This window comes from Pithys albifrons, chromosome 3, assembly GCF_047495875.1.
Source record: "Pithys albifrons albifrons isolate INPA30051 chromosome 3, PitAlb_v1, whole genome shotgun sequence".
Taxonomy (NCBI): domain Eukaryota; kingdom Metazoa; phylum Chordata; class Aves; order Passeriformes; family Thamnophilidae; genus Pithys; species Pithys albifrons.
Window position 1 is genome coordinate 65,895,325 of NC_092460.1, and position 14,578 is coordinate 65,909,902.

General features: G+C 39.0%; 1 protein-coding gene across 1 annotated transcript; it reads right to left on the reverse strand.

The window, feature by feature from the left end:
- On the reverse strand, nt 1-12,222 carry CCT2 (chaperonin containing TCP1 subunit 2). Its single transcript, XM_071549965.1, has 16 exons — nt 12,133-12,222; nt 11,322-11,396; nt 10,806-10,871; nt 10,596-10,707; nt 9,661-9,737; nt 8,537-8,649; nt 7,831-8,033; nt 7,532-7,632; nt 7,327-7,454; nt 5,249-5,352; nt 3,620-3,739; nt 2,919-3,047; nt 2,730-2,833; nt 1,800-1,899; nt 954-1,095; nt 1-302 (listed from the first exon to the last, which is right to left on the reverse strand). Exons 1-16 carry the CDS (start codon nt 12,133-12,135, stop codon nt 272-274), a joined length of 1,608 nt encoding a protein of 535 aa, XP_071406066.1. The 5' UTR covers nt 12,136-12,222; the 3' UTR covers nt 1-271.
- Nucleotides 12,223-14,578: the final 2,356 nt, after the last annotated feature.

Here is a 14,578-nt window from a genome sequence, read left to right on the forward strand (position 1 = left end):
TGAATTTTAATTTCTTTTTATTTCTATGTATTTTAAGTGGAACTTGGAGAGGAACAGGAGTAGGGTTGTATAAAACCCATTTTACTTGAAAGTGAACTCTTCCCCACAACACATATAAGTTTCAGTAAGTCAAAACCAACTGAAGACAGGGCAATTGACAAGAGATTTGCTTGTCTCAAGCTTCTGTTCCATAACCTCACAAAAACTTGATCATTAAAAAAAAAATACTATGCGAGATCTGCTCCACACATCCTCAGGTACCGAAGTAAATTTAACATGGGCGATGGTCTGGTACACGTTTTCTGGGGAGAAAAAGGAAAATCAGAAAATTTCCACTCACACAAGCCCCTTCCCACTCACCCACTCTTATTTTTAATCTTTAGTTGATATTTTGTGTTCAGTGCCAGCTTTATCTGACAGCACAAAGGGCAGTATGACTTCAAAGACACACCACCCATGACCATGGTGAAAAAATGTCTGATTCAAAATGTAGTGCAAACCACCTGGTAGCAGGTACACATGGGATAACAGACCTATGAACAGCAACACTTCCCAAACTTATCAACAAACATGATTTTGCTTTAGCTGCAGAAGCAATTGGGCATTTCACTTCAATTCTTGCCAAAATCAAAAAAGAAAGCAGCTTGATTCCTTGTATTTTGGTCAGCCACTTTTGCAGATGTTTCAGTGCTATATATGCCAAGAGTAGCTGGTGACCTAAGATTAACTAAGCATTACTCAGGCACACCACAATAAGCTCACTGATGGTGCCAAAGGTCTGGTCATACTGCTAAAGCAATAAAATCATCTAATATGAACATTAGCATGTCAGATGTCAGGCTTCATTTCAAATAAAGTACTTTTGGAACTAGACTTTCCTGCACTGTTACTCTTGCACAGGAGGAGGCTACTTTATACCACTTTAACTGGCCGTGCAGATGCTCAGAACATACCTTGGTGCCGCTTTGATGATGTCATCTACACGAAGAATCATTTCGGCTGCTTCGGCTGCGCTCAGCAAAACTTGTCTCTTGACTTGGAAACTTTCTGTTACTCCCAGAACTGCCATGTCTCCAATGATACCTTCTTTCATATCTGGAAGAAGAAACATATTAAGAGGTTATTTTGTTATTTTGGTTTTTTTTTAACTTGGCATTTTTTAAACGCAATTACAAGAAGCTGAGAGCATAGTAACTTACCTGCTCAAACAAACCCTACTGATAGTAAGGGAAGTATTAAGTCTTTCAATTGAAGGCTCCTGATTTAAGCCTAACATTGCAATTACATACAAAAAAGTAATGATGAAAACTTTACACACCGCAAAGAGAAAACAAGATCCCAACAGAAGTCAGCCCCATTTCCTTACGTATATTAAGCTCAGAGTTCTTCTCCACAAATTTGTAGTTAGTTGTTTGGTGTTTTTTTGGGGGTGGGGAGGGGGAAGGAAGGCAGGTGAGATGATGTGCTTGGTTCTGCTTGGTTTTTGGTTGGTTGGTTGGTTGGTTTTAAAACAATGCTTTCTTTTTTAAACTTGATATAACTAGATTCAGGTAAGGAAAATGGGGTTTAGAGACGGAAATCATCCACTTCAAAAACAAAGGTTTACTCTGCTGTCAAAAGCCTGGTAAAATGATAAAGGCATGTAGCACTGTATGCCTAAGTTCTAACATCAAGCAAACAGAAATCAACCTACTCAGTTCTCCCAGCTCAATATATGTGGCAGACACATGTGATCAACTTTAACTGCATCAGCCTGCCAAACAGCAATTCAACGACAGAAGTAATATTGCACCCCTTACCCAGTCCATAAGTAGTCTTCCCTTCACTGTGAGCAGCTCTGAGCTGAGCAACCAGGTCAGCACTGTCATAGCCAGCATTGTCAGCTATTATTGTTGGGATCTAAGAGGATAAACACAAGTTGTTTTTAATTAAGGCAGAAGCATGAAACATACTTTGATATTACTAGTTTACAACTGAATTTCAAGAGGCTTCCAAAATATGGCAGATGATCTGTTACGGTGATCAGAAGACAGAGAAAGAAAAAAACACCCAAACTATCTTTTAGATTTTAAGAGCCGGTTGTAAGAAAGTAGCTGAGAGGACGGAAGCATATTAGCAGATTTGTGAAAACTTCCACGTACTGACTGAAGAAGTCCATGTCAAGTGTTACCATGCAATTGAACTCTTGGGAGAAACATTTTCCTATAGTCTTCCCTTTCCTAAGAAAGGGTTTCCCTAATTTAAACTGTAGGAAGGCAATTTTTTCTCAAATAGCACAACTCTGTTGCTTATGACACTTGTATTTCCTACTAAGATGCAATCTCTTGTGCAAGCCTAGAAGCTTCTAAATAGTACTTGAGTACGAGCACACCCAAATAGCACTAGAGAAGAGTTGCTCTTTCCTGAATGAGTTGTCAACTAAGTAAGATGAGATTTTTATGTGCTATTTCTGCAGCACTTTTAGCTTGCAGGTAAGAGGAGCAAAAACCAACTAGAGGAGGGCTAGCATATGAACATTCACATTTCTGTAATATGTAGTATTAAAACACCAGTACTTTTTTCCTAAGACAGAAAACAATTTCTCCTTTGTTTATCCAAGATGTGTTACTAACCTTCACTTTTTTTACTTCAAACTACCAAAATTTTTCAAGTGAAGCAATTATGTCATAAATTAGTAAACTTTGTGAAAATTTGTCTCTTGATCCAGCAATCTGATTAAATAAACTTACCATTCGTAAAGCCTTAGCGAATGACTCCATTGCAACAGACTCTTTCCCAGGTGTTCTGACAGCAAGTTCTGCAACAGCATTAGCCATCAGCATCTCTGAACAACCTATTCATTGAAGACACACAGAGGTTATATATCTGATGAACAGTAATACAAAATGTGTAGCATGTACAAAGAATCTCATATTCACCTCCACCATACACAGTTCTCGTGTCCTTCACAGTCTGGGCAAGAACACAGAGAGCATCATGCAAAGACCTCTCTGCTTCATCCAGAATCTGCTGTGTTGCTCCACGCAATACTATGGTGCAAGCCTCGCCTAAAAAGCACAAATGCCAAAAGATTAAAAAAAGAAACCAAAGACACAAAAAGAGGCTATCACAAAGCATTTGCAAAGGTTTTGCTATCACTGTAGTCAAGTATTTGTATCTCTTAATTTTGGAGGAAAAAGAAAGCATGATGACATCTCACAGACAGAATGAACACTATGCTATTACTTTCATTCCACATCACCTTATTTAACAGAAAATTAGTATCACCTCAAAACAATGTGTTGAAAACTTACAGTACTGGCATTTACCAGAACAAGCTCTCAAGTTCTTTAATAATGATGTTACTACTATTCCTGTCGATTTAATCTCCCAAAGCAGAAATCTTGGTTCCCATCCTTAAGAATGGTTATGTTCATTTGCATAACACTGAACAGATGTAATTTCAACCATGAACATGTATCTATCTTTAAGGGGTTTTACTGAAGAGCAAAGCTTTAGTAAAAATGGTTACATGAAATTCCTATGGTTACAAAATTCCTATGCCATACTGGTAACTGAACAGCGTTGGCAGAGGGTTAACACAAAGGTTACCCCATGCCATTAGTGATTACACACTTACCCATTGCTACTCCAGAAAAATGAATCAGTTTATCTTCTCCAATCATGACTTCTTCAATAAGCTTGCAGCTTCCTAGTTTTACTAGTTCAGGGTGATCAAAGGTTGATGCAATTTCACCACCTACAAATGTAAGACCATACAGAAATCAGAGCTCACAATGAAAGCATCTGTTCACATACAGTGTATCCAAGTGTGAAAAAAATCATCTTCATAATTGTCCCAAAATAAATTCAAATTAGCAATATCAATAACCAAAACTTTCTCATGGCAGCACATGGCACTAGAAACCTTCAACCAATGCTGATATATCCTTAAAACACGAATATTTGGTTTGACATCACACAGACTACAACGCTTTTGAATTCTGTTTGGATAAGAGACTAAATGTTCACCTTTGCCAGAATTAAAATGTCAGGATGTTTCAAGTTTTCGTAATATTTGCTGATGAAGTACTTATCAAATACTAAATCACGTTTCTTATGCTTTAAAACTTGAGCTTGTGGCAGTATTCATTTTGCCTGCATAATGATGGCTGAGAATTAGTAGCCACCACTCTCCTGAATCACAAGTCTCAAGCCATGATGTAGCAGCAATGTTGTACACAGTTTGTAAACAGCCATATTGTAAATAAAACAGGTATTATAAAGACCAAAATATCTCTGAACAGAATATTGTCCTAGTACTTTTCCCCTTCCTATTAGAACATTATTTAAATGTACGCATTCCCCATACATGCTCAGTTATTCCACATTAACTTGCAGCACTGCTGTAGGTGTAGCAGTACAGGAAAAAAACAAGATTTGTAGTAGAGTTTGTGCTTATTAAGAACTTGTTCTTTTTTTCAGCTATACTATTTGATCCAGAGTGGTCTGGTAAAGCCTACAAAATTTTGCTTGAATTCGTTCCAGAATATAAACCATCTTCCTCTCAATCGAGCGTTTGCCTGTATCTATGTGCATACAGACAGTTATACACAATTGTTACTACAGTTCCCCTAAGTTAAACAAGTCAGTGTCTTTTCCTTTCTCCCTGCAAAGCAATTCTCCATCCTCCTGATCACATCACAATCAACTTATGACATTCCAGTTACCTATCTCTAACTTTAGCAATGAGAATCATCTGAAGCATTCCAGAGGTTTAATTTCCATTAGTTACTACAATCACATTTACAGTGAACACTATGCAAAATATCCAGGTTGTTCCAGTCATTTGAGGTCCACCTCAAGTCAATGACTCAGGCCCATGTTTTTAACAAAGGGTGACTCTTTAGTCTATCATCATAATCAAAAAATAGCCATTTAGAACAAGGTGGCATTATAGAATCAAGAATTAGTACTAACTTGTGAGTCATCATCTTACTCTTTCTATTGCTAAATTTTGCCTTTTCCCTAGAAAGTAAGCATTTCAAAATCCTATCAAGCAGGGACCTACCTGAAAATATTTTCAAAAATATGAAAGAATTAGTAACTGACACTAACTTGCTAAATTATATCCCACAGTTACCATTATCATAATTTATTCACAGATGCTGGAGGTAAAAAAAGTATGTTTAAGTATGTTTAATGTTTACTGAAGATCAAACCAATATTGTGTCCCTCCAGGTTTCATACGATGAGATACTCCACACACCTGTGACAAGAGCCAGCCGCTCCACACCAGCAAAGTCTGCATGTTCAATAGCCATGACACCAGCAGCTCCAAAGAGTTGTTCAGGGTAGTTGTAGATCAACTGCCTACAATTAAAACACATCTCTCCATTACACACAGAACAAACCTTCTAAAATACCATAGTAACCAGAACACCAGATTCTCAGTAGCATGGACACAGGACAGATTTCTGAAAGCTACAGAAGTAATCAGTGTATGAGGAACCTGCCACACACAGAATGCTGCACCACACAGAAGCAAATGCAGTGACAGGAAAACATACAAAGCTAAACTCAAAAAATTTCATTTAAACTATGATGCTTTCTAAAATACCCTTCCCCTGAAGAAACATTAACATACTAAGCAGAGAGAGCGCCATTTGCTTTAGGTTCTAAGCACTCTGATCCTAAGTGCCTGCTGGGCAATTGACTATCTATTCTAGCAGAGTGTACTTGAACAATGTGTGAAGTAACATTTTAATTCCTTCATGAATCAAAATCCAAACAGTATACAACTCCACAAGAACAATAAATGGCCAGTCTTGTAATATACACAAATAGACCAGAGAAGATTAATATGTGCACCACTCTCTAGAATGATGTAATCATCTAAAGCCAAATGGTCAATGACCACTCAGGAGTGCTATGCCAGATTACTTTTCCCTTCCAAATTAGAGACTGAGTGTTGCAGAGTGGCAGCAGCTGGGAGAAGGCATCTCCATCAATAAAAAGATGTTTCTAATCTATCTTCAAAAGAGGTAACTGGTGCTGCTGGGTATGCAAAGAGAAGATTCTTCCTACTCTGGATCCAAATGGCCTTGACCTTTGTCAAGCATCTCCTCAGCATTATTTACCTGGCTAACATTTACAGTATGAGATGTGAAGTCAATCTACATGCCTACAAGCAGAAGCCAAATTTACCCAAGAATAAATCTGAAAGTCAAGAGTCAGCCTAGCTGCAATACCCCTAGCCTGGCCACATGAGCTTCCTTAGAGCAACTACCTGCAGCAGGGATGAAGTCAGGGATTTTTCTCTTTTGCATACTTCAAACGATTCATCCATCAAGATGACAAGAGGAGTCCTGACACTTGGACCCCTGTATACGCACCATGTTCACTGGACAGAGTGCTCATTTTGCCTACACTAGAACACAATACATGCGAAGGCACAGATGGAGGGACTAAGACAGTCATCAGTCTGACAGTTGTTCTTACAGATGTTTAACACAAATTTTGAAGGTGAGTTAGAAGATGCATTATGCCCTCAGAGAGCAAATTTTTGCTACTGTGAAAAACAGTGCTACTCTTAAAACTCCTACCCTTTGATGCAGTACTAGGTAATCACCTTCCTAATAAAACTACATGAGGCACTGAACCACCAGGTGTCAAACTGCTTGCACCTGTGGCAGTTTCACTCAAATAAGAATTACTGAAAGACAGAAGCTTTTTTCATCATTAAAAAAGTGGGGTTTTGCACTATGACAGTTTAAAAAAAACCACTCTACTAACAACAAAAAAAGTAAGTTAGATATGAAAATGTCTATTTTTCATACTTCCAAAGATGTGTATAAAAGAAAAGGTTCATGACAGGGTCAGAGACATATGTCAAACACTCTTGAACTGCAAGCAGTACTCCAGCACCTGCATTTTAATGCAGGAAAAAGCAGAGCAGGTTTAATCTGAACTAAATGCATTGAGCATCACAGACTCTTTCAGCAGCAACTGTCCCCCAAAGGGGGCACATGGATATCAAATTCATAACTAAATAAATCTGTTAGTATAAAAGAATTGTAACCTTGCTTCAACTGAATGTAAACATGAATCCCCCTACAAACATTATCATTCTTGTTCTTTAAAACAAAACTAAAACAAACAAAAAGAGGGAGTCCACGGTGCACAAGAGGGAGCACAGAAAATAACACTGGCATCAGTCAGGTGAATCAAACACTAAGCAAGAGCACATAGTGCTACAGATACAGGAATAAATAATGTTCTTCACACTCACACAACACTAAAATATTGCTACTTTGTAACTCTCTCCTTTTTTCAAGAAATACATACCTGTTAATAAAGCAGTTAATCCCATGTTTAAGAATACGCTCTACCTTCTCCTTCATTTTTTCTTTTTCTGCCTGTTCTATTTCTGCCACTTTTGCTGTAGAGTCCACTCTAACGCGAGAGCCAAAAATCTACATCAAGGAAAACAGAGTTCAGTCTCGAAATTCCATTTACAAGGACAGTTTCACAACAGTATTCCGTCACATACCTTAATCTTGTCTGTATCCATACCAGTATTTGCAATAAGAATCTTTGCATTTTCAATTCTTTTTGGCTGATTTACACCAATCTTCTTGTCAAGTAAAAAGCCTGTATAACAGAAAGATCATGTAAGACTTCAAATTAAAAAAGGAGAACAATTAATTTAGATTACTAGAAAATACACTCATATTTAGAATTCAATTTAATAATAATGCAATGTTTCCAAGAAGAAATTTGCAGAGAGATGTGTAACTTTTAACAGCTTTACTTCTTGAGTGCAAATAGAGCCAACACACAAAGACTTACCTTCATCTAAGTAGGAATCAGCCAAACTTCCACCAAGTTTCTTAATGACATGGATAGCCTCCAAATTCCCAGAACCTTTCAACCTAAGGACAGCTTCTACAGCCAGCTTGACAAAGTGGTCCTTATGGTGAGTAAGTAATTTTGATGAAAGAGTTGTTCCCGCAATGTTCATCAAGTCTTCACGGAACTTCACTTCATCATTACTAAAATACACAGTTCAGTTAAAGAGACAAGTCAGAAAGCCTCACTCTCATTACCTACCCCTGAGAGCCTCTGCCCTCTTCTTCCAGCCTGTATCTGCCTATGTCAAGTTTCATTCTGAGGAATTGCACTGAATCCCTGCACTGTCCCACAATATAACCTTCTATTTGAAACATAAATTCCATTAGGAGAACTTTTGCATTCAACTTTAGAAAGTCTGTGCTAACCAAGTGTCAGGCAAGGCAAATAGTGACATTTCAATTCTGAGTAGGAAATCTGAAATCACAAGCTCAGATTTTTGTTTCAGGGAGAAAATTATTGTTCATATTTTGTTCCTGCACATCAAAAGTATTTTAAATAATATCACAAAGCTTCTGTCACTCACCTGAAAAAAAGCAGTATTTTTTTCTTAATTGTTAAAATTCATTAACTCAGTCTTTATACTACTTTAAAGAGAGGGAAAAAATTACCAGTGGTCTATAATTTTCAAATGGACATTACTAACCCATGATCCACAGCTGCTTTCAAAAGAGCCTCTCTTGAAGCCTTTGTGGCTGCTCTCCAGCCTGCAATGATGGTCTGCGGATGAATCTTCCTTGCAATCAGTAATTCTGCCTCCTATTTAAATGAAATGAATAATTATTTTTTAATCCCCAAGGTACAGTTACACTAAGTAAGAAAGACACTTCCAAATCATCAGAGAATTCTGAAGAGCAAGAAAAGCCAGAGAGAGTTATAATATCAAAATTAAAGTCACCTTCCTGGCAAGGATTTTACATCCTAGGCACATATGATCTGCCCTTGGAATATCATCACTAAATTCTAACTTTAAAAGAAATTAACCTCAATATGAAAAGCAACCAGACATACTTCAAAATAGCAATCTTTCATTTCATGTTTAAGATCAGTTTCCTGTTCACTTGTAGAAACAACTTGAAGTGTACTTGAAAAAAACCTATCTTCATTTTTTTTAGGAATTTCGCAAGCTGAAGGATCATTTCTAAGATGCTCTTGATCCCAGTTCCTGGATTTGAGATGATTAGCTGTCTGGCACAGCCCTGCTAACAAGAATTACTCATTTCTCAAGTCTCTTTCATACTAATTTAAGGTTTAGAGTTTGCAGCATAAACTTTTACACACACATAAAACCCATGTAGACTTTAAAGGAACAGTATGAATTCAGGTCTTGGGCAAAGAACAGAATTTGACAGGGTTTTTTTCTCACTAATGTTATGGAAAAGGCTTTCAGAGGTCTGAGCATCACAGCTAGGCAGTGCTGCCTGCTGACCAGTGCAATACCCAGCAAGTGACCTCTAAGAGTGATGCTTCTTTGTTTCACTTGCACAATGAAATAACAGAAAACAATTTTCTAAAATGAACCAACTTATAATACTTGAGAGTTTATAAGTAACAAGGAACAATATCTAAAACAATAAAAAATTAATGATGCAATATCTAAGGGTTGTTCTTTTCCCCCCCTGTCAAATTCAACAGCAACAGAGTAAGGTATTCCTCCCTATACCTTGGGAGCCCTCTTCACAAACACAGGGTAACACACCTCCTATGGGAGGTACCACAGGAATACACTGCCAAACACAAACACATCAGAAAAACTGCAGTATGTTTTACCCTCAGTAATTCAGCTGCCAACACTGTGACAGATGTAGTTCCATCGCCAACCTCATCATCTTGAACCTTTGACATATCTGAAGAAGGAAAACGTGGTATTAATGTTTTGATTCAAAATACTTATCTGATCAATACCAAATACAACTATTTTTCTCTTGCATTAGTTTGGAGAAGAAATACAAATCTTACTATTTATTTAAAGAGGGAAGTTCAAAAAAACCACTACAGAAACACATGAGCCACAAATCGAATTTAGCGTCCTTCAAATTCCTGCTCTTTATTTGCAACCCAGACACCAGTTCTGGCCTGGTGATGGTCAAGAGTTACTCTGCTCTGTCCCCAGTCCTAAAGATGGTCATCAAAACGAAGTACAGCCAGACAGATGCTCTAAGGTACACAAACAGCATCACAGACTATAATAACCAAGTGTGCCACTGAACTACTAATGAACTGGGACCCAGCAAACAGGAAGGCATTAAGGAACTTAACATCCAGTTGTTCTGCTTGTCACCAGAACTGGACCATTGGTGCAGCAACACAGCTGATTGCTCTGTACAGAGTACAGCTCATTGGGTGATAAAGAAAGATTTAAATTAGGGGGAACCAGGAAGAACCTCTGTTCCCCAGCAGATTTCTGTTCCATATTTTCCCAGTGAAAAAAGAGGGGCACACAGTTGTCTTTTGTCCCTTCTGACTCCTGGGACAAACCAGGGTTGAGGGAAAACAAGAACACACCTGAACAGTTTCAAAGAGCAGCACACATTTTACTTTTGCAGAGTACCACAACTCTTGCAGTACCTTGCACTCCTTACTTCAGGATTTCTGCTCCCCCTCCCTTCAATTTTTCACGGTATTTCAAGAATACCTTTCCAAGAACAGATAAAAACTACATAATAAAGTTACAAATAAGCAATATCAAGACTTTAAGAACTCACCAACCAAGACCTTGGCAGCTGGGTTGTCAACTCCAATGGCTTTCAGGATGGTTGCACCATCATTGGTAACTGTTACAGAGCTATCTCTCCCAGTACTTAAAAGAATCTTGTCCTACAAGATGCAAGATTTAGAAAACTAGTTGAAGAAGTCCTGTAACTATTAAAGCTAAATTAAGAGATATGGCTACTGAGAGTCTGCAGCTGCCTTACCATGCCTTTAGGCCCCAGGGTGCTCTTGACTAGGTCACCAATGGCAATGGCACCAACAAAGGACGACTGAAATGAAAACAAATACACCTTAGGGAGCAATTTATTTCTACGGTAATACAAGTAGCTTTCAAGAGGACATTTGAACCCAACCCTTCTACAGCCACACTCCTTTCAATGGAGGCTGGGTCCAAATTTCCTAACTGCTACATTTTGACAACCAGGTAAATATACTTAAATTCTCACAGAAACAAAAAAAGCCTGCCTCAGAGCTGGAAGAAATGCCTTCCAAAAAAACCACCAATCTTTTCAGCTACAGTACAGAATTACTTAGTTTTTGAACAATTGTTTATCTAATTTTCAATATAAACACCACTCCACCTCCCTTCTATTCACAGACATGCAATAAAACAGAGACAAAAGTTCCACATCATCATACACTGAAAGTATTTTTAGCAGTAGAAAAGACATAGCTTAATTACCTCAAGTACTACCAGTTTCTTAGAGAATTAAACTTACCAACCGAGCTGTTTCTGCCTTCTCTTCATCTGCACCTGCTTTGAAGATGTTCACCGGAGCAAGAGAAAGAGATGCCTAAAACACAATTAACATAAGAATATTCCTCTAGCTTTAATAAAATCATGCATTTTATAAGCAAATCGCTGACACTAACAACCTAAACAACGTTTTGACTACTAAAAGTAGTTCTATACCCCATTTGGGTTTGATAAACGGTATATTCAAGATAAATTCATCTTGACTCATTCTTAAAAGCCTATTTTGCAATCCCATAGTCGTTTGAAGGGATTACACGGCCGAGTGGGAGCCGCTCCTGCAGGAACATTCGCTGATGGATCCCCGAGGCTCATCAGGGCATCTCACCCCGGGCTGGGTCTGCGCTGCTGCCGCGCCCCAACCATCACCCAAACCTAACAAAACCCTTTGCTGAGCACACTGAGGCTTTACTATTTTGGTATCTGGGTGGAACCTTTTTTTTATTTTTTGCGTATCAATGAAAATTAATTATAGCAGTAACAGATATATGCCTACAAGGACTAACACTTGCAAAGCACCTAAGGCCTTAAATGAACAAGGATCAAATACCAAAAGAACAATTGTTGCGAGCTGGGGGGCTGCTGGGAGCGGGGGTCGCTCCTGGCGGCCCCGCCCCGGCTCCAGAACCTTCTGGCCCCCGACACCGCGCGGGGATGGGCGCGGCCTCCAGGCCCCACGCGGGCCCGCGGGGAGCGCGGCCGCCGCTCCGCCCGGCCCGGCCCTTCTCCGTCCCCCCTCCCTTCCCCGGCCCAAGCGCCGCGGCCGCGCCGCTCACCATGATGCGGTGCCGGTGCCGGGACCCGCCGCCGCCTCCACACCACCAGCGCCGCCACACGAGCTACAGCGGAAGTGGCGTCACGGCACCCGCCGCTTCCGGCAGCGCGCGCCGCTGTGGGAGGTGCGGGGCGGCCCCATTCCGGGTCCCGGTCCCGGTCCCGGTCCCGGTCCCGGGGGGGGATCGGGTTCGGGGAGTCCTGTACTTTGACCGGGCGCTGTGACTCGGAGACCTTTGGGAAGAAATCCTCTCCCGTGCGGGTGCAGAGACCCCGCAGCAGTGTCCCGGCTCTGCCAGGGGAAATTTAAGTTAGTATCAGAAAAATATTCTTTCCAGAGAGAGTAATCAGACATTGGAATGGCCTGCTCAGAGAGGGGCTGGATTCACCATCCCTGGAGGTTTTTAAACAGACTGGACGTGGCACTGAGTGCCATGATCTAGTAAAGGGACCGGAGGTGGACCAGGGGTTGGACTTGATGATCTCGGAGGTCTTTTCCAACCCAATTGATTCCATGATTCTATGATTCAGATCAAGACATTCTACTTGCAGACAAGCTATTAGTGATGTAGGAATAATAAAGTAGCAAAAATCCTCAAGGACCAGTAATTGAGGCATCTCTGACAGTATCTAGTTTGAGGCTTAACTTCAGTCAGACCAGTTACCTAAGCCTCTGAGCAGATAAAAGTTTGATTGAAGAAGGAAAATAATCTTCACAAAGTCTAACTCTTCGGGAGCTCAGAACTGAAAATTTACATTTTGTTGTGATTTACCTGTAGGGATTTTAACCAGGCCAGTTTGTATCACTATTGGAAATGCTGGTGCTAGGCACACATGGCTGGCAGGATTGCTCCTTCATATTTGGCTGTTCAACCCCAGCTACTTTGAGCTGTCTTCAAAATTCTATTTCAGAACAAAGCATCATTAGGTCAAGAGTGCGAGGCATATGCATTTTTCTGCAATCACTTATATCAGTGCATGATGTTTTATGTGTAATATTGCAGTTAGTCCTCTAACTGCATATATTTTACTTACTATCACAACAGACTTGGTTCATGGATGCATTTCACTCCAACGTGGAGATTTTCTGCCTGTTTGAAACGAAGATATAAAGAACCAAAGTTTGTACTGAACTCCCCATCATGCTAGTAGGGAAATGTTACATGTAATGGATGTTACAAAAGCTGCAGAACTGTTGGCCAGGGATACAAAAACCTTCTTGAGAACTGAGTTTTCAGATGTCTTAAGTTATCTAATCAATATTGTGCATGGACCACGTAATGTTTAAGGACTTATGAAAACATCTCCTGGTATTTCTAGGTTTTGTTCATTTGTTGGCTACATATATCTTTATTTAAATTATGCCTTAAAACACTGGCTTGGAAAGGATTAAAGAGGAAATAGTGAATTTTGATATATCACCACTATATTTTATAGTCTCCAGAAGAAAGCCAAAAGACCACCTGGTCAGGACTCCAACCTTGTATTTTCTTTCTTTCTGAATATATCAGTACTATGCGAACAAACTCCATTTGAGTTTTTTTGAAATCCTAGCATATTGAAACTCCTGGCATGTAATTCACTAGCCAGTAGTCGACAGCAACAGTACTACCACAACAAAAAGATCTAAATCTACATGCTTGACAAAGATGTGACAGAAAACTAGCAGAAATGAAACAAAAGATTGGAGACAAATTTACAGACTTCAGGTCATCATGATCAGTTTTGTTTGTTTTTTTTTTACTACTGTGTAATGAGTACAATACAGGGGGCAGGGAGGAGGACGGACATAGGTATCTGAAGGAATGATTTTTAAAAAAATGCAAAAAAGTTTGCTAAAAAAACCCCCACAACACAGTGACATTAACACTGAGAACTACTGAAGTAACCCACAAACAATTTTTAATGTAAAATCAATAGTTTATTGCCATGCTACAATTTTTTTTTCAAATGAAGTTGGCACTGGTAAAGGGAAAAAATGTTGTCATAATACATAACATTTTTTAAATGCACATTTGGTAAGCTTTCTCAATAATGGCAGCTTAAAACAAGTGAAATTAATTTTTTAAGATTAATGGGGAATGACATAAAAATACACTCTTTCTGCATAGTATAAGAAATACGGAATGTTTGTAAAAACAAATTTATTTAACAGGGAAAATTACTTGAAATTTTATAAACAATTTGGCAATGGTACTCCCACTGTTTAGACTTTTTTATATAAAAGAAATAAAAATCTAGAAAGCTACCTTTATACAAAGTCGCTATATTTATGCCTTTAAGTAGGAAAAAACATTTTATAATGCAAATTAGGACATACAATAATCTTACAATATGATACAATGTAATGACAAGAAAGGAACATACAACATAAGATTTTGGCCTTTGTAGAAATGTCTATTTCTGCATTTAATAAATGCATTTGTGGCACACTGGTGACTATTGTAT